Here is a 25,178-nt window from a genome sequence, read left to right on the forward strand (position 1 = left end):
CAGTTGGTTTGCGCGGCGGCCCGGTCGGGCGGTGGGGGGATGGCGGCGGCGGCCGGTGCCTCCGGGAGCGGGATGGCGCAGAAGAGCTGGGAACTGGCCAACAACATGCAGGAGGCGCAGAGCATCGACGAGATTTACAAGTATGACCGCAAGCAGCAGCAGGAGATCCTGGCGGCCAAGCCCTGGACCAAGGAGTGAGAGCCGGGGCCAGGGGCCGGCCGGGCGGGGACCGGGCCCAGGGGTGAGGGGCCGGGATACCCGGGCAAGGAGCGGGGCGGGCGGGGCCTGGGGCGCGAGGCCCAGGGAGGGAGCTCAGGCTAATGGGAGCGAGGTGGCGCAGGCCCGGAGGGGCAGCGGCGCCCAGGGGAGGCGGGGATGCAGCGCGGCTGCAAGCGGGGGATAGGGGTGGGGAGGCAGCGGGGGTCCGGGAGGGGTGGTTTGGGTCCTGAACCAAGGCGCGGTTCTGGGGTGGGAGGAGGTTGAGATGGGGGGCTTTGTTATAATAAACCCCAGCTACTTCCTCTCCCCTCTCCTGTGTTTTGCATGTCTTTTCTATGTCTGTTTTCCTTGTCAGATTAGATACTTGGGCTCTTGCTAGCGTCTCTCCGTTTTTTTCTTGCAGCAACCACTACTTCAGATACTGCAAGATCTCCGCCCTGGCCCTGCTGAAGATGGTCATGCATGCCCGGTCTGGGGGCAATCTGGAAGTGATGGGGCTGATGCTTGGGAAAGTGGATGGGGAAACTATGATTATCATGGACAGCTTTGCTTTACCGGTAGAAGGCACTGAAACTCGAGTCAATGCTCAGGCTGCTGCATATGAATATATGGCTGCATACATAGAAAATGCAAAACAGGTAAATAAAGAGACCTATGTTTTATTGCTGCTATAATGACACATCCGGTTGTAACTTACACTGGGTTTTAGGATAGTCTGTCTAGGTTTTCTTATAAAGTTCCATCACCAGGATATCCTTGCACAAGATCAGAATTAATAAAAAATTGATAGTTCTCTTTTTTTCTCAAATATGTTTAATATCTTTGTTTATCATATTTAAATATTGCAGTGTTCTTTCACCTTTGTAGATCTGAGTTCAAATTCAGGGTTGGGTCACCAATTAATTGAGTGTAATTTTCTTTACATTTCTGCTCATCACCTAGGAAATGTTTTTATGGGTGCAGTCAGTTGCTCAAGAATGGTATAACAAAAGAGCTTATTTCTTCACAAATTTAACACAGTTATTTGTGGCATAAAAACTAAAGTTCATGTCAAGCATTAAATCTTTGTATTTCACAACTATCTTATTTGGTTGCTATATAACACATATATAATAGGTATAGTGTGGTTTTAGCTACTTATTCTTTTTATATAATCTATTTTGTTTTCCAACAAAAGAATCTCTAAAATTCATTTGGGAATAAAAAATAAAGGAGTATATAGTTGTCAATGTTATTTACTAGTAGTTGAACTTTATAAGCTATGAATGTTTGAGTCAAGAAGGAACGATTAACTACTATGAAATAGTTCTTTCCTCCCGCCATACAAAGTTCCCATGTTGCATTCACATTTAGGCCCTGATCTTCCAGTAGGTTCACCTCAGACAGAATTGGAGCTTTAATCTCTGGTAGATCTGGAGAGTTTGTCCCAGGTTAGAGCTGCTCTTATATTCATCTGCCACATCATATACTTATTTTATATTAATCTCCCACTGAAAGTTTGATAATCCTGTGATGCAGAATGAGCATTAGATCCCATCCAGTTTTCCCAGTTCAATTAGTTTTAGTAAGGCCTTGTCTATACTTTAAAAAGTTTTACTGTGTTAATTATATCTGATGTGATTGAGCAGACCATTTCATTAGTGCAGAGTTCTACTAAAGTTAGTGATGGAGCTCAGATTGCAGGATTGGGGAATTCTTATGGAATTCCTGCTATATTTACACTTCATTTACTTATAGATTTCAGTATAAATTGCAAATTGGGTTAGATTATAATATGAGAAAAGAGCATACACGAGGTCTTTTTTGTTTATTAAAAATATAACTTAGACTGTAAAAAAGTTGTAATTTTTTAATTTGCTGCTTTGGTATGGCCAGTTCAAGTACCATTTAAAAAAAAAAAATAGAAACAGTTGTTGAGTTGGCAGTAGGGTCCTTTGCCCTCCAACAGGGGCTGGATATCCCCCCACCTCCTCCATTTCTCCTATCCCTGGGTAGTGAGCTTTCTTCTGGACACTAGAACTAATCCCAGCTCAGAGACCCCCTGGAGGCCATTTGGAGGCTGCCACCACCCAGGTTCCCCTCTCCCAGGGCACAGGGCCCTGTGAGAAGTACAAGTCCGTGCCCCACTCTCTGGGCAGCCATGGGGGGTGAATTCTTCCAGGTCACACGGGAGCTGCTGCTGGTGGTGATTAGGCCTAGCCCATGCCACCTGGTGGAGGTGGAATTGCACCTGGGTGGTGAGTCGGGTGAGCTCCCCAGGGATCTCTGCCCCAATCCACATATGTGCCCGGCCCTGCCTTTCTCATCCACCTCCTGTCGGGTCATGACAGAAGGGCATCTGGGTTTAATTTGAGTGAGTGGGTCGCAATGTCACTCAAATTTGCAGAAACTATAAAAGGCTGCGGTGTGTTTTAAAAGCTGTGGTTTCTCAACAAAATCGCGGAATGCTATTTTCTTACTGTCTTAAATATAACCTTATGCTTATTCAGACTGTTTTAGGTACCTCACTATCCCATTTTAAGTAGGTGATTTTGAAATTTATTTTAATCTAGCTTGTTTTGTCAATAATATATATATGATATCTGAAAAAATTAGTATTCTGTACATTTGTTTGTTATAGTGATTTAGCTAATGTGAACATTACATTTTCATCTGAAAAATTAGTGCCAATTCATTTATAATAATCTTACAGGTTATTTGTAACAGAGTGAGAGAGACATTTTTTCTGCAGTCTGTTTACTTTGTGCTGTTGAGCACTTTGATATATAATCAGCTTCTCAGTTTTGTGGATGGTCACTTTTGCTATTAGTCTCATGCACTACTGTGATGACTTCATTTTCATTCACTGCTCAGTGAGGAGCTCATGTGCATGCTCTTTCATAGGCCCTGGTTGAGGGATGTTTGCAGTACAGGTTGAACGTCTCTAATCCGGCACTCCCTGGTCCAGCAACATCTGTGGTCTGGCATAGGCGCTGACTCCGTGGGTGCTCCGGGGCTGGAGCACTCACAGGGGAAAATTTGGTGCAGAGCATCCACTGGCGCCAAGCTCCCCTACCGCCCGTGCCTCTTGCGCGCCGGCAGCCCCGTGCTTACCTCCTCTCTCCCAGAGCTTCTGGAGTGCCATGAAAAGCTGATCCACAGAGTTCAAGCTCCAGGAGGGAGGGGGAAGATCTGGGGCCAATGGCCGGGACCCCAGGCAAGGGACCACGCTGGGTGCAAAACCTGGGTGTGCTGCAGCACCCCTGCGCCCCTACTTCCCACACCTGTGGAGACCCGTTGGCACTCTGCATTGACCTCCCGTGGTTCGGCAAATTCTCTGGTTTGGCACCAGTCAGGTGCCAAGGGTGCTGGACTAGAGAGGTTCAACCTGTAATATCTGAAACTAGTTTAGTTTAAATTTTTTTAAATTAACTGATAGTAAGTTGACAGTGTTCCTTGATATCAGCTGAAGACATTGACTTCTGTGTTCATTTAATCAGATCTCACCTGTAGGGTTGATAAGACCAAAAAGTATTACTCTTCCTTGGAAGAATGTAGTGATGTATAAATGATCTGTTCTTCTCTCTGTATCTATTAAGCATGTAAACTGTAAAGCAAGTAAAAAGATGCTTTTATTTTACGCAAGATCCTGCTTCTGTTTAAAGTTGGTGGCTAAACATCCATTGATTACAATGGATGCAAATCAGACACTGTGTTCTGTCTTGTAGTATTATTTTAATGATTTGAGTTTCTTGTTTAAAACTCTGTATTTGTTAGAACTGGTTGGACTGTATAAATCCAAAAGCATGCACCTCTATTGCATGTTGGAAAAACCAATTGTTGGATGCCAGGAATTGAGTTGTTCGTATCAGTGTAGTTATAACTTTGTGCCATATGACTTCTAAAAACGTTTTAACCAGAGAAGGCTTAGGTTATTTAAAAAACATATGGGTTTGAAACTTGGCATAGTAGTGCATGTAGATACTTGCATTTTTTTTTCCCCATAATGTATCTGCAGTATGCTAAAAGCCCAAAAGAGGGCATCTGTCTCTTTCATTATACAAAGAGTCTTTTAATGTTATGTATTTCTTTCCCCTTCACTTCATTAGGTTGGTCGCCTAGAAAATGCAATTGGCTGGTACCACAGCCACCCTGGCTATGGCTGCTGGCTTTCAGGGATTGATGTCAGTACTCAGATGCTTAATCAGCAATTTCAGGAACCATTTGTGGCTGTGGTTGTAAGTATTAGAAGTTTATTAGTTAAGCATTCCCTAGTCTGACAAAATTGTATAATAACTTAATTTCTTTGTGTTGAGGTGAAAATATTTACTTGCAGTTTTTATCTAAATATCTATCTATATTTCGTTAAATAACTCTCTGATAGTGTTTGTTTTTTATGGGGGGGTGTAGAATCCAGGCTTCAGAGCAGTATATCTCCCTTACCACGCTTTCTAGGCTAAAGAGAAAGTCAAGACAATGGTATACAAACAAATTTGTTCACTGGGACTGGAGAGATTTCATTCACTGCATCATTCCAGGTGTAGTCTGTTAAAATCTTCTCTAATCTTAGATTAGAAACCATGCTTGTTACTTCAGCAAATAATTGAATAGCCCACACTGAGCCTTCCACCTTAGATCTAAAAACTTTAGTTCTGTGATTCTCTCAACCTTCTGTAGTAAGGGACGCTGAGTAAAATTGCTCACAAAACCGTGGTATTCCTCATATAACATGCATTATCAGTAAAGTCACAAAATTATCTTTTTTATATGTTCTGAGAAAATTCACTGGGCCCTCCAGCCCCTCAGGACTGCAGGTCACAACAGTTGAAATAGAAATTTAGCCTTTGATTTAAACAACAACTTTATATAACCACTTGCTCTAGTAAAGAGTGTAAACACCAACAAAAGAATGGAATTATTTGAGGAATAGTTGGCCGTCTAATTAGGATTGTGGGATTAAATTAGAAAAGTATAAACCAAATATTAGAAAAAAGTTCTGGACACTAAAATCTGTTTTGTTGTGGCATAGTCTCCCAAGGAAATGTTGGAAGCCCCTTCAGTTTTACTTCTAAAATGAAACTGGCCAATGCACTAGTAAATGTATTGTAGAGAGAAAAGGAGTACTTGTGGTACCTTAGAGACTTAACAAATTTATCTGAGCATAAGCTTTCATGAGCTACAGCTCACTTCATCGGATGCATTCTCCACTGAATGCATCCGATGAAGTGAGCTGTAGCTCATGAAAGCTTATGCTCAGATAAATTTGTTAGTCTCTAAGGTACCACAAGTACTCCTTTTCTTTTTGCGAATACAGACTAATACGGCTGCTACTCTGAAACCTGTATTGTAGAGAATAATCCTGCATTATGCTCCTGCTCTATTCTTCAAAATAGATTAGATGATCTAATAGGTATTTCCATCCCTAATTTCGGAGGGGGGAGGGGGCTTAAAATTAAAAGCAGTAAGTATCACCGTTGTATTGACTGACAGATTGCAACATTTTTATCACACACTATAGTACAGGATTTGCTGAGGCTGATACTAACCATTCTGTTAATGTAGAGAAGTGGGATTAATGGGCAGCTGTTGATGTTCCACTTTCTTTTCATGAGTGCTCCATATAAACTGATGTCAATTACAAAAGTGCTATGCTTTATTAGAGAACATAATGCAACTTTTTCAAGTTATAGTGATTGAGTGTAAGTAGATCAATAAGTATGCCACCTGCATATATCAAAAATCACCTATATTTTTACAGATTGATCCAACAAGAACAATATCTGCAGGAAAAGTAAATCTTGGAGCTTTTAGAACATATCCCAAGGTAAAAGTTAAGGTTAAAAAAAGTATGTGTATTATCAAGATTATTAAACTGTATATAACTAAATGCATGGGTCCCATTTTTAAGGGTCATTATTAAGCATGAAAAGCACGTTATCTGACCGGTCTTTCCTTTTTTTAATATTCTATATCTTCCTTTTTCAGGAAAAGATGTAATTTTTTCCTAACCTAAAATAAATATTAAAATATCATCATATTATGCATGCCTCTTGGAAGAAGAAATAACTTTGGTAAATAATCTGATTTCAGTTTCAGGGTTCCATTGAATTACTAACAGACATAAATAATAAATCTGGGTATTGTCATACTTAAATAGTCCTCTTTACGTGTTGTTTGTGTTTAGAGACGTTGAATTATAGTCTTCTTTCCACAGTTTTATTCCCTGTTGTATTAAATTTATTTTTAGATATTGGAGCTGCAACATAATTGCAGCAGTTAAATATAGTTGTGCTATTTCTAAAGTTTCTGCGGCATAGATCTATAAGAATTTGGATTGTTATAGGGAAGAAGGAATAGTAAATTTATGACTTATTAGTTCAAAATTCTGCTTTTGGCTACACATTTTTTTAAATCTGGGAATCTGTATTGAGATTGCTTTGAGAAAAGCAAGAGTCAGAATTTCATACTTTTATTTTTGATAGTCTTTTCAAAGAAATGCTGTTAGATTCACAGGATTAAAAAAAAAATCACATTTTGAAATGAAATTTTAAACTGAAAATAATAACATACATAGCAAGCTGAAGATATTTAATTTAACTGAAAATTATTTAAAGCTGAAATATAAAAATAAAACTAGGAAAAATTTAGATCAATGATAGAGAAATGAAAGTATAATTTAATTGATATATCCTCAAATATAATTATACCCTCCTAAATTCCAGTTAAGGCCCTCATCCTGCAAAGACTCACACACATTCTTATGCACTATGAATAGTTTTATTGGCTTCAGTAGGATCGCTCACGGTGCATGAAATTTAAGCATGTCTTTGCAGAATTGGGGCCTACTTCTGCAATGTGATTTGTTAGCATGGACCTTGACACTCATGCAGAGTACAGGTAAAGTCAAAAGGACTCTGGACATGAAGGTCTGGGCTAGTGTATGCTATTGTAAGAAAGTAGAAATATTATTGTCTTATGGAAGACACCAGTCTGGCATCACATTATAATTGTAAAAATATGTGTGAAAAGTTCCCCATTGCATTCGTGCAGTATTTTTTTGTTACGAATGAAAAGCAGGTCTGCATCGACTTTTTTCTAAACAAAAGGAAATGAGTATTTGTTGTTGTCAGAACTTATGTATGAACCAAAAAAAATCTCATATAAATACTTTCAGGGGACTAAACAAGAAGAAGAAATGTAACTTGAACTTAAAAAACAAATCACAGTTAGACATTCATTTTAGCAGAATGTTTTAAGAGGAGTAATGGAAATGATTCAGGTGGGTGGTATTGGCCAATTCAGTAGTTGTGAAGGCTGCTATTGACTAAACTGGAGACTGAAGTTTTGCGACAGGTACAAAGTGGGCAATAGTAGTGCAGGGTTCATTTCACTACTGTGCTAATGTTTGTCAATCCTGTTCTGGCACAATCACTTCCAGGGACAATGAGTAGTCTCGTCTCCATGCCCCTTCCATCATTGCCCTAAGAGAAAACGATATGGCCATTTATGGTGGGGATATCTGCCCAATGAGAACTGGCTGAGACCAGCAACTTACTACTTACACATTTTTGCACATCCATCAAATAGTAATGACTATTAACCCAGGCCAGATGAACCAGTGATCAAGAGAGAAGATTCCAAAATTCATAAGTCTGCTGGGCCATCCGTTTTCCCTATGGAAGTTGTTGTCTTTATTGGGAACTTGAACAGCATTTGCAAGCAGCCTTAAAATGACTTCTTTCTTTTGCATGAAGAAATGTATTTATTACTTTTTCCACTTACTTTGGTGGTTTCTGTTTGTTTAACTTTTCAGGGCTTTAAGCCTCCAGATGAAGGGCCTTCAGAATACCAGACTATTCCACTTAATAAAATAGAAGACTTTGGTGTGCACTGTAAACAGTAAGTAACTCATGAATTATTATCTGAATCATGAGTAGAAGTTCTCAGTCTTTCTCCACCTTCTACCATGGCCCTAAGTGCCATGGTTTCTTGCAGTGACCCAAATACAAAAAGCCTTTGTTTTCTTTGTGCTGCTGGCTTTATGGAAAAGTGTTGCGAGCTGTCATTCAGCAGGGAGATGGTTTGGGGAACACTGCTTCAGTGAGTCAGATGAATGCTCTGAGCAGCTGTGTCAACGCAGCTAGCATTTTGCCATCTTCAAGCATTGCGTCTCTGGAGCAGTGTAGTGGGGGTGGAAAGAGGAGCTGCTGCAACGAGAATGGGCTGATTAGCATCAAAGGAGGCAGGAAAAAGAGCTGCTGTTAATTTGCTTTCCTTTAGTCTTAGAGGTCATTTGGTTTTAGCAATTTTTGCTCCATACCCGTTCTCATGACCCAGTTGAAGTTTGCAGTTTGAGAACTCTTGACTCAGAATCAGTGTTTAAAATAATTTTCAAATTCATATCATTGTCAGTTTATGATGTATGATATAAAATATTACTTAACACAATTCACTTGGGAGGGCAAGTTATCCTTTTGGTATATTTGGTACTTATGCATACAACTCTCACTATAATTAATGACAGGATTCAGAGTAACAGCCGTGTTAGTCTGTATTCGCAAAAAGAAAAGGAGTACTTGTGGCACCTTAGAGACTAACCAATTTATTTGAGCATAAGCTTTCGTGAGCTACAGCTCACTTCATCGGATGCATACTGTGGAAACTGCAGAAGACATTATATACACGGAGACCATGAAACAATACCTCCTCCCACCCCACTCTCCTGCTGGTAACAGCTTATCTAAAGTGATCACTCCTTACAATGTGTATGATAATCAAGTTGGGCCATTTCCAGCACAAATTGAGAAAACCTGGATTTGTGTTGGAAATGGCCCAACTTGATTATCATACACATTGTAAGGAGAGTGATCACTTTAGATAAGCTGTTACCAGCAGGAGAGTGGGGTGGGAGGAGGTATTGTTTCATGGTCTCCGTGTATATAATGTCTTCTGCAGTTTCCACAGTATGCATCCGATGAAGTGAGCTGTAGCTCACGAAAGCTTATGCTCAAATAAATTGGTTAGTCTCTAAGGTGCCACAAATACTCCTTTTCTTTTTATAATTAATGAGTTACATGTTGAATGATTCATATGTTGATGAAGGGCTAGACTCCAAAGGGATGGGTAGTTAAAACTCTGGAGAGGTGTGGGAAATTGCATTATTGGCAATAAATGTAGTCTTTCAAGGCATTCCTGTCATCATATTAAGAAAAAAAACACTTTTCCCTTTTCCAAACTAACAACTTGAAGGCCATGCACTTAAAAAAATAAAGCTTTATGAAAATCTCAGCTGGTAACTATTATTAATTATTTGCATTACCATACCAGGAGCAAAGTAGAAATGCCTGGCAAACACTTAACTGCTAGTCATTCTGACTATTCATTATAAAGCAAATGTTCTAGATCGGGGTGGGCAAACTACGGCCCGGGGGCCACAACCAGCCCTTCAGATGGTTTAATCCGGCCCTTGAGCTCTTGCCAGGGAGCGGGATCCGGGGCTTGCCCTGCTCCGTGTGTGCTGTGGCTCTGCGCATCTCCCGGAAGCAGCAACATGTCCCCCCTCTGGCTCCTACACTTAGGGGCAGCCAGGGGTCTTCGCATGCTGCCCCTGCCCCAAGCACCACCCACACAGCTCCCACTGGCCAGGGTTCCTGGCCAATTGGAACTGCAGAGGCAGCATGTGCAGACAGAGCAGTGTGCAGAGCCATCTGGCCACAGGAGGAGGAGGGACATGTTCCTGCTTCCGGGAGCCGCTTGAGGTAAGCGCTTCCTGGAGCCTGCATCTCTGATCCCCTCCTGTGCCCCTGCCCTAGCCCTGATTCCCCTTCTGCCCTCTGAGCCCCTCGGTCCCAACCCAGAGCACCCTTCTGGACCCCCAACCCCTCATCCCCAGTCCCAACCGAGAGCCCACTCCCCCAGCTGGAGCCCTCACCTACCCCAACTCCCTGCCCCAGTCCAGAGCCCCCTCCCACACCCTGAACTCCTCATTTCTGACCCCACCCCAGAGCCCTCACCCCCTCCTGCACGCCAACCCCCAATTTTGTGAGCATTCATGGCCTGCCATACAATTTCCATACTCAGATGTGGCCGTTGGGCCAAAAAGTTTGCCCACCCCTGTTCTAGATGAAGTTAGATTGTTTGTGCATTTCTGTGGCATTAGATTTTTTTCTTTAAATTTACCATTACCCTTTTTAATCTGTTCTCAGATAAATGGAATTTTTCAATTTTATAAAAATTGTAATAATTACCATAACAGTCTCCCTCTCAAATAGCTAGTTAGTATCTGTTCTAAGTCATTGTCTTTCTTGAAGCTGCATGACAAGATTTACAGAAGAGGACTTCCAATCTTCCCCAGGGGAGGATAGCCATGAAAAAAGAGGAGGGGTTGAAATTGCAGACACTAATTATGCTTTAGTCTGTTGGGTGAGGAATTGCTAACACCATGGTATTTGTGATGTTCGTTCTCCTGCAATATGAATGAATCATTTGTACCACAGAAGATTAGAATAGTCGTTTCCACCCACTAGTATGTGTACCAGGACTTGTAAATCTGGTTTTAGTGACAGTTTCTTTCGGCTTCTCTTTCCTAGCTTAATGATGAGCTTCTGTGTTTGGGTCCTGGTGTGGTGGCAATGCCAGTGGGCACTGGGTAGAAAAGCAGAGCTACTGCTTTATAATCATATACACATGTCCAGCCACCACCCTGGGGAGTGACTGCATTCAACCACTTCTCAGCCATGAATCGGCCCCAGTGGTTGCACTTTTACCTCATCTTTGACTGCTATTCTATTACAGTACTTAGTTGAGAGGTCCTCTTTGAGGAAGAGCATGCTAAATAGGTTTTGTGTATTATACCAAATGCCATCTCCCTTAATTAAAGTGTCAGTTCCTAATGATAAGCACCTCAATTAATGTTGAAAAAGCATTTAGCTTATAAATTTACAAATGTGAAACTTTTGTAAATGTCTCTGCTTTTGCCATTTAATTTTTAAAAGGGAATTATGTTTGGCATGTTACTTCACATTTTAAATTTTTCTTCAGGTGTATATTTGTAGATATATGACCTAACACACACACACACAGGCTCTTCCATGATATTTTAAATTGGGCATCATTTTCCTTTATTTTTACTAAGTTGATGAAAACTATTTGTCAGATGATTAAAGCACAGGCCTGGGAATTGGGAGATCAGGGATCTAATTTTGATTCTGCCACAGATTTCCTTGGGCAATTCACCTTTGTGCCTAATTTTTCTGTAAAGTGAGGATCTTTCTCTTCATCACAACATTATGAAGTTTAATTTATCCATTTTTGTAAAAGACTTTGATCATCTCAGATGGAAGATGCTATGGAAATGCAAAGTAAAATAACTGATTTTTATTACAGGAAAAGTACAAAGCCAGTACAAGGGGGTTAATTGTAAAAGCACATTTTAACAGCAAAAATGGACCATTTAATATATCTCATATCTCTTGTTGCTGACACTCCCCTTCTCACTTATTGTTTTGGCTTTCTAGCTCATTATATGGTTGACTTGGTCAGCATTAGCAGATTTCACTTATAAGTGCATTTTTCCTAATATGGTTGAGTTTTACCTAACAGGTCTCCCAAGAGCAAGGTTAATATATCATTGCTAATGGATTAGTGGATCTGTACCATTTAAATTATTCAAAAATAACTTCTGTGCAGTGACAGAGGAAAGACTGGCAATAATTTTTTTTTAAAGAATGATTTAGTGATTTTAATTGGATAACATATAAGTGGCAGTTATAACTGCATCAAAATAAAACCATGTAAATGCTGTAATAGCCACACAAGAACAGGAAGCCCAGCAATCATTTAACTTCAGTTCTCTGATACTCAAAAAAGTGTACCTCATGTTCCAACTCCCAGTATGTTGCCTTTAGTACATAGATAGAAATGTTCTTGCATAGCTTAAAGTGAAGATTACCTTTTGGGCATGTCAGGTTCTCCTTTTATAAAATCCTACATGAAAGTTCTGTTTTCAGGAGCATCACATCATCCACCCTCCAACAGCCTTCTGAGAATTACTTTTAACAGATGTTTGAAAAATTGTAACAAAACTTAAAAACAAATGAACAGATCTCTTTTCTCCCCAGTCCTATTGCAGTCTTTCTATTCCTTGACAAATCTGATTTCTCTTCCTGCAGGCCTCAATCCATTTTGCAAGCACTTCAGAATGAGTACATCAAAAGAGACAATCTATAGAAGGCATGAGCTAGGGAGGACAGGAGGGTTCCTTTTGGTTTACACATTTAGGATGAATTCCCACTAATTGGAAAGGGGATATGTTCTACAGTTGGCAAGGCTTTCTATATACACCTGTATTTGTAAAACAGCTTAATGGCAGAAATAAGTATTTTTTTAAAATACCAAATCTTCTATTTTTTTACTTTCAGCATAATGCACATCTGAGCAGCAGAGAAGGTTGCAATATGTATTGTTGTCTTGTAAGATACAATATGAATTGTATTTAAAACAAAACAGGATAGCTTATCTTCCTTATTCCTTTGTTGTGAATTCTGTAATATCGGGAAAAACTGTCTTATTAACACCTAAGATGCATAACAAGGGATAAATAGGCTCTTTGTTAAGCTTACCAGTATCCAACATTGCCACTTATCACATTCCACTAGATCAGTAGTATTTCAATTTACTTTTATCTATAAATTATAATAATATTTATGATAGCACCCAAAGGTTCCAAGCAGGATCAGGGCCTCTTTGTAATATGTACTATACAAACACTATTAAAAGGACAGTAACTGACCCCAAAGATCTTGTGTTACAACAGAACCTAATGACAGGTTTCAGAGTAGCAACCGTGTTAGTCTGTATCCGCAAAAAGAAAAGGAGGACTTGTGGCACCTTAGAGACTAACAAATTTATTTGAGCATAAGCTTTCGTGAGCTACAGCTCATTTCATCGGATGCATTCAGTTTCGGAAACTGAATGCATCCGATGAAATGAGCTGTAGCTCACGAAAGCTTATGCTCAAATAAATTTGTTAGTCTCTAAGGTGCCACAAATCCTCCTTTTCTTTTAACAGAACCTAAGTGGATGAAGAAAACAGCATTTGGTTAGTTATAACTGTATTAAAACTGCATACATCAGACACAGGAGGGAAATCCGTCCTCAGAGAAATATTCATGGTGTAGATCTTAATGTGTGTTACTGTTGGACCCTAAAACATTGCGTCATTTGTCACATTGGTTGTTCCGTTAGTCTTTGCATTTTTGAGAAATGCATTTACTTTCTATTTATTCCTTTTCAGATGCCTGTGACCATGAAGATTTGATTGTAAAATACCCTACATCTTTGACTGGTAGCTAACTAAAAAATTTGCTTTTTTTTTTTAAATAGGTATTATGCTTTAGAGGTCTCCTACTTCAAATCATCTTTGGATCGTAAATTACTTGAACTACTGTGGAACAAATATTGGGTGAACACACTCAGTTCTTCTAGTTTGCTTACTGTAAGTAGAATAATATATCCTATAAGAGTTTAGGTACCTCTGGTGCTAAAGGTAGGGATCTCTGCTGCCAAAGGTAGTTTGCTTACTGTAAGTAGAATAATATATCCTATAAGAGTTTAGTACCTCTGGTGCTAAAGGTGACTCCTTGGAGCTAAAGGTAGGGATCTCTGCTGCAAATTGCTTAATGGAAGACTGCTGAGTAATTTTGACTCCAGATTTAGATTCTGTGCATCAGGTTTTACAAAACCAAATAATAAAGAGGAAGGTTTTCATGAACATAAATAAAACCTTTTCTGTAAACATTTTTCTGTTTTTACTATTTGATAACCAGAAAGTGAAGCTAACTAGTTTGTTCTCATTGTTTAAGCTGAGTTTCAGTTAAATCTATTTTTTAGTATAACATTTAGTATCCCCTTACTGCACAGTAGTAATTAGTATCCATTAAGGGTTACCAGGTATATAGGCTATATATTATTGATGGTATTACTAATTTTATTATAACTCCTTTTAAGCCATACTGAGTATCTTCAGAAAGGGACTGCTTTTTGTTGTAACCATGTGCCTCAAGTAGAAATTGTGACTTGACCACTAGATAACTACCATCCATTGCATTCACTGTACTTCTGTTATGAACATACTTTTTACTTTGGATTCAAATCTCATTTACTTACTTCAATAAAAATCCAATGCACGGTGATTATTTTAGAATGCACACATTCTTTAATATGTGTTTTTACTCTGCAAAGCAACTCTGTAAAATGATGTTGTGAGACTCCCTATTCTCTCAATTATTCCAAATCAAATTTACTGCATTTGCAAATAAAAATATTGTTCTTTCCTAACTTCCAATCCTGGAAACTTGAATAGGGATTTGAAAGTCAAACTTTGCTTTTTCCAGCTTCATGCCTAGTAAAAGATTCTGCCTACAGTAATACCTGTGCAACTCCAGTGGGCCAAACTGACACTATTTCATACTCTGTACAAGTCTGTTGTATTCAGTTGGATTGCACAGTTGTAAATTAGAGCAGAATAATATCCATTATTCTCAGTGAGGTTGCATAAATTGAACAGAGGGCAAAACTTGGTCCTTCATTTCTCTAGCAATGTTAATATCGCTTGGTTGAATTCTTTAACCTGTGAAAACTGAATACTTCCTGTGATCCATAGGAACCTAGTCTGTAGACATGTAGTTCTATATTCCTGTGAGCTGTAGGAAGAAATACCAGGTAAGGAACAGATTTAGGAGGGACAAGTAGGAGAGCTTCCACCATTTTGGAGGGTGCTACGTGTTGAACAGGAGAATTCAGTGCTTCCACACACCTTAGTGATGAAGTCAAGACTTTGCTGTGTCTGTGTTGGGCTCCATCTTCTGCTGCCACCATTGACACTAAATTCAGTTGTGCAGCTTGCTGTGAATTCAGAGACACCCATATCCCACCATCTGTGGTGCTCCAAAATTTAGATCAGTGTATAATCTGACACCCAGGGAGCTGGGAGATCAGCCATTCACATTAGGCAGAAAGAAGGTTCTGAGCCAGGCTACCTGTTCAACATAGGGAAAGCTGAGGATGAAGATGAGGAGCCAGGCCTGGAGAGCATAGCAATAGAGAAAAACAAAAACCTCCTTTTAAAATAATGACTGTCAAATCATCAGGTTTAATATCAGACTGAGTATTTTCAACTGAGAGTCGTGGGAGGATAAGGAGGGGAAATGGGAATGAGGGGTTATTTCATGGTGATAGAATAATTTTAATATTACCACAGTTTTTCAAAGCTAGAAATTTTGACTGTTTAGACCATTTTTCCCCCTCATCAATATCAATTAAACTATCCCATTGACAAAGTTCATTCATTTTTTTCAGTTTTACACAATGCAAAATTCCACCCTGGAATGTTTTGCATGTTTTTCATTGGTAATTTTAAAAAATTACCTTCAACCTAAGATGTCTTGTGGTGTATCACACTGGGAGTAAATTTTTTTTTATGGCCAATTGATGAAACCATTAAAATGAGCTTATAATAGAAATACTGATAGGTCCTTCCCTGCTACCACATCTCTGAAATGAGACAGTAAAAGTGCTTAGCATTATCTGTCAATGTGCAGCTCTCTTTTTTTTAAGATTCCTCCATCCCCCAAAGATTTCCCTCTGCAAAGGCCAGCCACTGTGCTGATTGTCCTGGCCATGGATGACTAGATGTCACTTATTCTGGCTCCGCTGTTCCTGTATCACTAGGGGGGTGGCTCCAGAACAGCAAAGAGCTCCCACTCTCCGGGTCTAAATATTCTGCATACTTCATGCCCTCAGCTCTTGCTAGCAAGCAGTCAAAGGACTGAACTGGTCTCAGATGCACATCATTCATGTAGGTTACCTGTTGAGCTCCAACTGGTCTGCCATGCTAAGCCCAGCACTACTTAGACTTAAAGTATTTTGTGAGGTTGCTTACTTGTGTATTTTGTGCATAAATACCAACATGACTTACAGCTCTATCTATAATACATTTAATGGTATCTTATTCCAACAGAATGCTGACTACACAACTGGCCAAGTCTTTGATTTGTCTGAAAAATTAGAACAGTCAGAAGCCCAGCTGGGCCGAGGGAGTTTCATGTTGGGTTTAGAGACACATGACAGAAAATCAGAAGACAAACTTGCTAAAGCAACAAGGGACAGGTGAGATAATACATGTCTGGATTTTGTAAGAAATGCTATTCTGTTTTAAACTCTAAGTTCACATACTTTAAACTGTGATCTGTAGGGAATTATTCTCCAGTTCCTTAGCATTTTGGAGGAGTCAGAGTAAAAAATACACTGCTGTAATTTAGAAATTAAAATATAGAAATACCTCATTTACATCACAAAGGCAATTACAATTTTTGTATTTACTACAGCGAATAAACTGTTTATTAACTGAAGCCATGAAGAAATCCCTTTGGATTTATTATGTATTGCAAAGCTTTTGTGTCATCTTAAGCAATCAGACAAGATGCTAGGGACCTTTGACCTGCTTCAGCATGGCATTTCTTTGGTGGGCCTCATAAAAATGACATTTCAAACTTCTGTGTTGGCTCCACTAAAGTTATTAACCAATTCTGTATTTCTAGTTGATCGGTTTTTAATCAAAAATATCCTTGTTAAAGTTCATTCAAAATATAGGCAATTTCTCAAATGCAAAAGGCTAGCTTAGGTTGAGCATCGCATTTCTTATTCTTGCAAGTGTGTTCCAACAACAGCAAAGAGGAGAGAAAAGAGTAATCAATATATACAGTAAAGTAAGGACTTTTGCCATCCCTCTAAACAGCATTTTACAGTTCTGTCTAAACCATTTAGTCTTATAAAAAACTGAGGACTTGCCTTTCACATCTTTTGCATAAAACATTTCCTTCCACAAATGACCACGCTGCACCTGAAGTGGGGGTGAACATTGTCATGGCTTGCTGGAAGAGGGGTAGCAGTGCTTTATGGATGGGGGAGGAAGGAGGTCAGAAGCTGCTGGAAAAAGAGTAGGTGGGGGGTCAGTGTGGGCAATGCTGATTAATCTGGAAATGTAAGTGCGGAAGACTTTAAAAAAGGCAGGTTAGGACATTAGAAGACCTTCCTCCACTTATCAGGCAAGGCAGCACCCACTCTCCTTCCCCTCGAGGTGGCAAATATCATTTTGGTTAGGACCTGCTCTGGGTATTGTGCTAGTCTCTCCTTTTTAGGGGGGCTGGGAAGGAATTTTTCCTTCACCACCATATTGGCTTATTATGGTGAGGAGGAAAGGGGGTTAGGCTGTATATGACAACTCATTTTGTAAGAGTAGGGCAGATGTACAGTGCAGATGCTCCCTGGGGAAGACATCCAATGGCCAGATAAATGGCCTCGTAAAGGACTTAAAAAGGAGGTGCTGGCTAAAGGAATGGAATGGGGAAGGGCTTCTATGATTGGTACAGTAGGCAGCCAACCCCACTTTCTAATAGCCCACTTTAACCCTCCTAAGAGTGGGGGTGAATGGCAAGGTCGCAGCCATGGGTTGGCTAGGGGGACCTGGATGGAAAATGAAAGGGGTGGGGGAGCTGGTGGAAGCCCAGGTAGTTATTTGAATGAACATAGACTTTCCTGCACTGTGTACTTGTATCTGCATCTACAAGTTACGGTCTGATTAAATCCACATGAAGTGTGTTCTGTCCTCCTTTTGGTATAGCTGGACAAGGAGGAAACCTTTTAGGAAGACCTTTATGAAAATTGTATGTTTCAGATTAGTTAGCTATCCTGAACACAAATATAATTTTCTGTTATCAGTTAATGAACATACTATACCTGGATGCATATTATTTAAAATGCACTCCTGATACTTTCTTCAAAAATATTTCCTTTTTTTTTGTTGTTGCTTTAAAGAATTACCCGACCTCCTTTCTGGGCTCTGAAGCTCTTAGGTGATCACCTGTTGCTTTTTCATTAGCTTTCATCAGTCGCCAAAGCAGTTTTTTTACAACTTGATTTAATCTCCAACATGGTTACATATAAAGTATATCTATGGCACTATTTAACTGTTGAACAGTGATGCTTTACAAACTATGAAATGTCTTCCTGTGTTGTGTAGTAAGAAAGAAGCATTTCAAGTAATTTACTTCAAATAAGTGTCCCTAGAACTCATCATTGTCCAGCTATGCTGGAAGAAGAACAGGAGGCACTGGATGTGGTTTAATTAGAACACAACTCTATTCTTAACAGTCTGGGAGTACCTAGCAGATAAAAGTGTACAGTTCAGGTAATTCCATGATCATTTTCATATATACCCACGGGCTTCCGTCAGCCCTTCCCCTTTTCTATCCTGGTCCCCAGCCAACCTGCAGCTGGGACCTCACACGCCATCCCCCACAAACACACACGTCTCGAATGAGTGTTGGGGGGGCTATAAAAGCAGGGGGGTTGGCTCCCAGCCGTGCCATTCTAAGAACCCCCCCCATGTCTGTTCATTTAATACCTCTTAAATCTTTCACAAATCCATTTTATCGGACCGCTGTATCCATTCCCTACGGAATACCTGCACTGGACATTGACCCCCATATTTACATAATGAGTTGTGACATCTTAGCCTAACTCCTGTTCCATGTTTGCCCCAACTAAGGCCCCCTCCCCACGCGCCAACCTGCTGTGGGGAAGGCAGAAAAAAACTACTTTGCATTGGCTAATCTGGTCCATGGACCTATATAGTGTCCCCTCTCTTCCAATCACCTAGGGGAAAGGATGGGTCAGCGTGCCCATGCTAACCTGCTCTACAGTTGCTGTAAAAATCACACCATGCCTCTCAAATCCCTTCCTCTAGCAAGTGTGTTGACTGCCCCACCACTTACTGTACAGTGTGGTCATTACAGTTCTGGCATAGTTATTGTCCTTTCATATTTTCATAGCTTTTTAAGCTTGTTAATCAAAATGCTATTAGAATCTAGCGTGAAGAAGTTCTTGTGGGTGACAAAAAAGAACACTTAACTTTTTCAATCCACTGTGCCACTTCAGTGGCATGGCTTCAGTGAAGCTGGGGTTTCTTTCCTTTCTAATTGTTACAGGATTTGAACTGATCAGATATAGACTGTAACTCTTTCAGAGGTGAATGAGGGTGGTGGTTTTGTTTTGTTATGCTAAAACCATTAGCAGAACATATTTAATTTCTAATATACACTTGCTAAAAAAGCAAAGTATTGGAACTGATTTTCTATTACATGAGTTCAGGGTTTTATATTTCCTTTACTATAGTTAAATTAAAACCTAAAATAATGGATGGAATTCAGTTTCCTGTATTTTAGGTTAATGTCCTAAACTGTTGGACAAAAAGTATAGTCTGAAATTGGTTCTTGACATGTAAAGAACTTGTCAGTTTACCTTTTCAGATAACTAATAGCTTTTGGCAACAACTAAATTGATGTGTGACTTTTCATATCTGGACAGTTGTGAAGATTCATGGGGTTATGGGCACCCCGAACTCCTGAGACAGTCGAATAACTTATAATACAGTGACAGTTCGGTATTTAGCCAATGTTGAATTTATACTTGTTTTTCAGTTGCAAGACCACCATAGAAGCTATACATGGATTGATGTCTCAGGTTATTAAGGATAAACTGTTTAATCAAATTAATATTGCTTGAAGTGCATCGCCAGCTGATATGCATCTCCAAGGCTGAAAAAGTCATGGTTATTTCTTTCTTTTGGACATGTTCAGTTTTGGAATTAAAGTAAGAATGGATAATTATTCAGTTAATTTGTAGTACTTTCATCTTTCCCACCTTTTTGCCCAGTTTTAAAGAACAGATTGTTCTGAAATTTATTGTAAACTTTGTTCTCTATCATAAAACACAACCATTTTGGATAATTGTTTCAGAAGAAAAGAAAATGTGACTGTTATTAGATGCTTCTCTTTAGTATTTATATCTGTTATCAATCTGCAATAAAAAAAATAAAAATGAGCAAGTGATTTTTTTGGTAAACACTTATTTCTAGCATTTCATTTTTTTCTGCTGTTTCCCCAGAACAAATTCTTCTAATTCATCTAGTTTTGAGAGACAATAAAGCTAATTTAAGAAATTCTATTTTTGTTAAGAACATAATTTTAATATGCTTTCCCAACTCTTCTTTTAATTTTAAAACCTTGAATCCCTTTAGGTTAGTTTTTTAAGCAAAATTCTAATTGAAACGTTAATCGCTTATTTTTGCAGATTGAGTCAATGGGGGTCTGTTCTCATTCATGTATTGTAAGAATATCTTGCAGCCATGCCGTGGAATTTGTTTGCTAATACCCTACTGTGTTTCGTAGAAAAAAGAGTGGCAAATGAATGGAAGCCAGGGGAGTGATAGAATTATTAGTACACAATGCCCTAATGTCATCCAGATATGATTAGAGAATAGAAAATAAAATGAATGTAGTTATTCTTTACATACAACTCAGCAGTTATGAAAGAACAGTAATTCAGTGTTTGAAATCCCTGATGTAATTCTGTTACGGTATATGTGTATAATAACAGTATCATTAACCTCCTTATGAACAAGAAGATTGTGGCAAACAAAATGTGTATGCTAAAACTAAAATAAACATCCAGAGAAAGATGTGCAGTTGAAATATTAGTCTTCTGTGAAGTTTTTCTTTTGAATAAAAAAAGTTTTAAGTCTTAATAAATTATCATGCTTGAGATGATCTCCATGCAATTTCTCTCTGGAAGACTCTTGTGCTGTATGTACTTAGTGCATTGTGTATTAAAGTACTTAACTAAAAATAAGTGGATTCGATTAAAAAAACAAGGAAAAGCAGAAGCTTCTTGCAAATGCACAAAACCTCCATTTTTACTGAGTGCATAATTTGCATTTAAAGTGAGGGAGCATTAGGAAACAGTTTTTTGCAAGAGGGCTGAATGTGTCTCCCTCTTTACGTTTTAATGTTTTGCCTTTTTAAATTTAGTTTCTTGACTTTTTAAGAATTCCAAACAGTAATTGAAAATGTAAAATATAGCTGAATAGTCAAATAACAAATTTGCAGTTAAGCCATGTAGTTATCAGATGATTACATAAACCTCTGTATATTACCATTATCCTTTTCCAACCCTCCCTCTGTTGCTTGTCACATACACTTGTTTCATGAAGGGGAAGAAGATGAAAAATGAATGTCTTGAAAAATCAGTTTAATCTAAATCTAGGACTATAAACACTAAAATGCATGAATCATAATTGTATGCTTATAATTTGGTGTTGCTGCAGGGTTAAGTTTGTTTGGGTGCCTTTATGCTGTGTTTCCATAGTTTAAGATGTTTAGGTTTCTTTTAAGTTTATCCTTAATCCTGAATTTCCTGTGTTTACAGTGTTTATTTTGGGGATAATTTACAATATGCTTCTTGTAACATGCTGTAAAGCTTTATACCTTACATAATTGATATGTACTCTCAACCATGCCCTCATGTCAGTCTTTTGTCTGGGAATTTTAATAGCTATTATTTGTATAATGCTTTTCATTCAGATGGATTCCTGTGTACTTTAAGCAGATATGCAAGTTATAAAATGGAATTATGTCACTCATGAGGAAAATCCAGGCACCTCTAAAGTTAAAATGTAGCAAATATTTAAAAGCAACATTATGTAAAATTTTAGAAAAGGAAATTAATTAGAACTTCAGGGGCAGCTTACGCAGAATGTAAAATTACCTGACTTAAAATTTAGTAAATTCAGCGTAAATTCTTCTCCATAGGAAAAAATGCCATGGGATCTGTAATGATCACAAGATGGTCAGTCATCAGTGTCTTCGTGGCCTTACCCTATGACCTAACACTGGCAACTGTAGGTTGTGCAGGAGCAGACACGCTGCTCACAGCTGCACTGTATGTAGTCCCTTTTAGAAAATTTAAAAAAAAACCTACAGCAACTGTATTGGGATACTGGGGAAAGTAATTTTTCCCCCAGTGTTTCCCACACAAGAACTCACAAAACTACAGTCTAGTATGAAACCCTTATCACATAGAATGAATGATATATGACAAAAAGCAAGAATACTAAGCACGGAACGTTTAGAAAATGGGTTTTTCTTTAGCTGTATACTAAATATCTCTTCGGAAACACAACTCAAGTCATCAGTGAGAATTTGCTCTGTAAGTGCTGATCTCAAGTTGTGACAGTACAAATATGTATGTAAAATGTTAGTATAATATAGCCTTTTCAGAAATCCTCTGTATTTTAGCATGTGTACGTGATATAGTAGTTTTAATAGTTACTTTTTAAAACCCTGGTTTCAGGAATTTAAACTCTGCTTGTTTAAAATGGCAATGAACTGAAACTTCACTTACATATTATCAGGCCAAATAGTTATTTTTATTTCATATAATAAAGACTTTAGACTTTCAGGTGCTATTTTATGATGTTTTAGCTAAAACATAGCAATTTTTTTATTCATCTAAATTTGACAAAAATATACAGACCTAAGCCAGTATTCATTTATATAATTTGTTTCATAATTTACTGAACACACACTATGTTTGTGCCCCATGCCAGGCTCTTGGTACTGTTCAGGAAATGAAATAGTAACTTGCTAGTATTTGGTGAGGCATTCATACCCCTATTCCTATTCCTGACTTGGCTTTTACTGAGGCTACAGTGCTGTTTCTTTCTCTCCAAGCTGCCCAACAGCAACAAAAGTTGCTAGCTGTCTTACATAAAGGCACATTTATGGGCATATTCCAGAACACAGAGAATCATAAAATGTATGGTAAACAGAATATAAACACAACTGGCCAACTGCTACAAAAAAACTTAGGGAGCTAGTCTCTAACCTAAATTTCATAGAATAGTGGTTGAAATGTGAAAACTTTGTGTTTGGACTTGACAGCTGCATGTTGTCTTTCCTTGGTATAGAAATGTGTGATCTTCTGTTTGAGGTATCACTTGTTTACAAATTAATAGATTACACAATTCAGTCCCTGGTATCATGCGTGTAGTGTAATTTGACAGCACACTGCAGTATTTCAGGGCATGTATTTCTGTTGCACAACCACATTTCATTTGATTAACTTTTTTTATTTTTAGAAAACAAATTTCATGTTAGAAATAAAAACAATTCAAACAAGCACAGTAGTTTCCTCAATTAGTGTTACAAAGGGAGGTGTTAGATGAACTTACAGACTTTTATGTTGAGAATTGCATTTGAAATCCCCATCCTTTCAGAAGTCGTCAACATTTCTCCTGTATCTCAGTATATGCTCAGATATTTCCAACCTGTGAGTACTATATTTTACTGCGTTGTATTAATTTTAGTCTGTAGAAGCTCCATAGCACAGGAGAAACGTGTATTTCTAAGTCTAAAAGATTAGAAACTAGGCCAGAATTATAGTTAGGATGCTAACCTCCTTTACTGTACATGCCCTTATTAAAGAAAGATCTTCTTAAACTACCTTTCAGTCTTGTTCTTTGATTATTGAACTATTCAAGGATGCACTGGTGCCCCACCAGAACTGCTATTGCTGCTTTGCAGTTCTCTGTTTAAATGCACACTAAATTCTGGCAATGGAGCAACTACCCCTACATCAGTGGTTCTGAATCTGCGGCCTGTGGGCCAATTTCAGCCCAGTCAGCACAGAGCTGCAACCCTTGTGACATCCTCAGGGCCATACAGGTAGTATTGGATGCAGCCCACAATGGTAAATAGGTTGAGAACCACTGCCCTAAATGAATCTTTTTGTTTGGAAGATGGAAATGTGCTGCTGTGAATAGCACATTGAACTGGGATGAAGGTGCATTTTGATTATATTTTCTGATTTGGATAGAGCCAAAGTGGTAGAATTGTTCGTAACCTTGAACAAAATGTTATGGTGGTTCTTTCAAAAGTTTACAACTGAACATTCACTTAATACAGCTTTGAAACTTTTCTATGCAGTAGGAAAATGCTGCTTTTTTAACCATCTAAATTTAAATGAAACAAGCATAGAAAGTTTCCTTACCTTGTCAATTTTTTTAACGTTCCTTTTATTTTTTTAAGTAGTTTACTGTGCTGTATTTGCTTTTTTGTTTTTTGGTTTTTTTTGGCTCTGCTGCTGCCTGATTGCGTACTCCCGGTTCCAAATGAGGTGTGATTGACGAGTCAGTAACTCTGTTGTTTGCAAGTCTGAGGTTCTACTGTATTATCTCTTCTATGTGAAATTCACTTATTTTTTCCAAAGCAAAAACATACAGCAAGTTTTAATGCAGTGGTTCTCATCTGATTACTCATTGTGGGCCACAGGGGCCAGGTGGCAGGGCAGTGACTGCCCTGGAGCTTGTGGGGCCAGGTGGCTGCCTCCAACCTCTGCCATGTGGGGTGGGCCGGCTGCTCATCCTGGACCCCCTCTGCACAGCTGCCCCAGACCCTGCCATGCGGGGTGGGGACAGCTGCCCTGCATCCTGCCACATGAGGCTGGAGTTTGCAGGGCCGTGTGGCTGCCCTGACTCCGGAACCCCACCAGGTGGCTGATCCGGGCCCAAGAGCTCATGGGCCCTGCTGGCTGCCTCAGACTCCAGAGCTTGTGGGTTCGCCAGAAGCACCAGGCCCCAACCCCATGGGGCTGGCCAGGAGCCCCTGACCCCACGGGTCCACCAGCAGCCCCAACCCCTCCCCCGCTGCACTGGGCGGCAGGGCAGCCCAGCTGGACCCCTCCGCATGTGGCAGCTGGAAACCCACTGGACCTTGGCCATGTGCTCTGGCCTTTAGCACACAGCTGAGCTGGGCTGCAGCTATGTGCTAACGGGGCTGCGTGCAGCCCACAGTTGAGAACCGCTGTTTTAACTGTTCACTAACTTTTCTGAGGTTTTACACTTGAATTACTAAGTTTTAAGACTACTTTTTACCCACTACATTAAGACTATATTTTATAATACATTGTTTTGACAATATACTGTAATACAAAATATTGTGTAGTCCATTATGAAATTCTAGCTAAGAGATTGTTTTAGAAATAGCGCCCTACCAAATTCATGGTCCATTTTGGTCAATTTCAGT

At 39.2% G+C, this 25,178-nt stretch overlaps 1 protein-coding gene and 1 long non-coding RNA gene across 2 annotated transcripts in view; one reads left to right on the top strand and one right to left on the bottom strand.

The window, feature by feature from the left end:
* Positions 1-23,597, top strand: COPS5 (COP9 signalosome subunit 5). Its single transcript, XM_073330962.1, has 8 exons — positions 1-194; positions 623-857; positions 4,308-4,436; positions 5,957-6,022; positions 8,012-8,097; positions 13,582-13,693; positions 16,217-16,365; positions 19,737-23,597. The coding sequence occupies exons 1-8, from the start codon at positions 40-42 to the stop codon at positions 19,819-19,821; spliced, it is 1,017 nt and encodes a 338-aa protein (XP_073187063.1). The 5' UTR covers positions 1-39; the 3' UTR covers positions 19,822-23,597.
* Positions 17,051-25,178, bottom strand: part of LOC140906636 (uncharacterized) — a 32,166-nt gene continuing 24,038 nt past the window's right edge. The window contains exon 3 of the long non-coding RNA XR_013635295.1: positions 17,051-17,181. This is a non-coding gene — a long non-coding RNA (uncharacterized LOC140906636). The remainder of the gene's footprint in view (positions 17,182-25,178) is intronic.

The sequence above is a fragment of the Lepidochelys kempii genome, chromosome 2, assembly GCF_965140285.1.
Source record: "Lepidochelys kempii isolate rLepKem1 chromosome 2, rLepKem1.hap1, whole genome shotgun sequence".
NCBI lineage: Eukaryota > Metazoa > Chordata > Testudines > Cheloniidae > Lepidochelys > Lepidochelys kempii.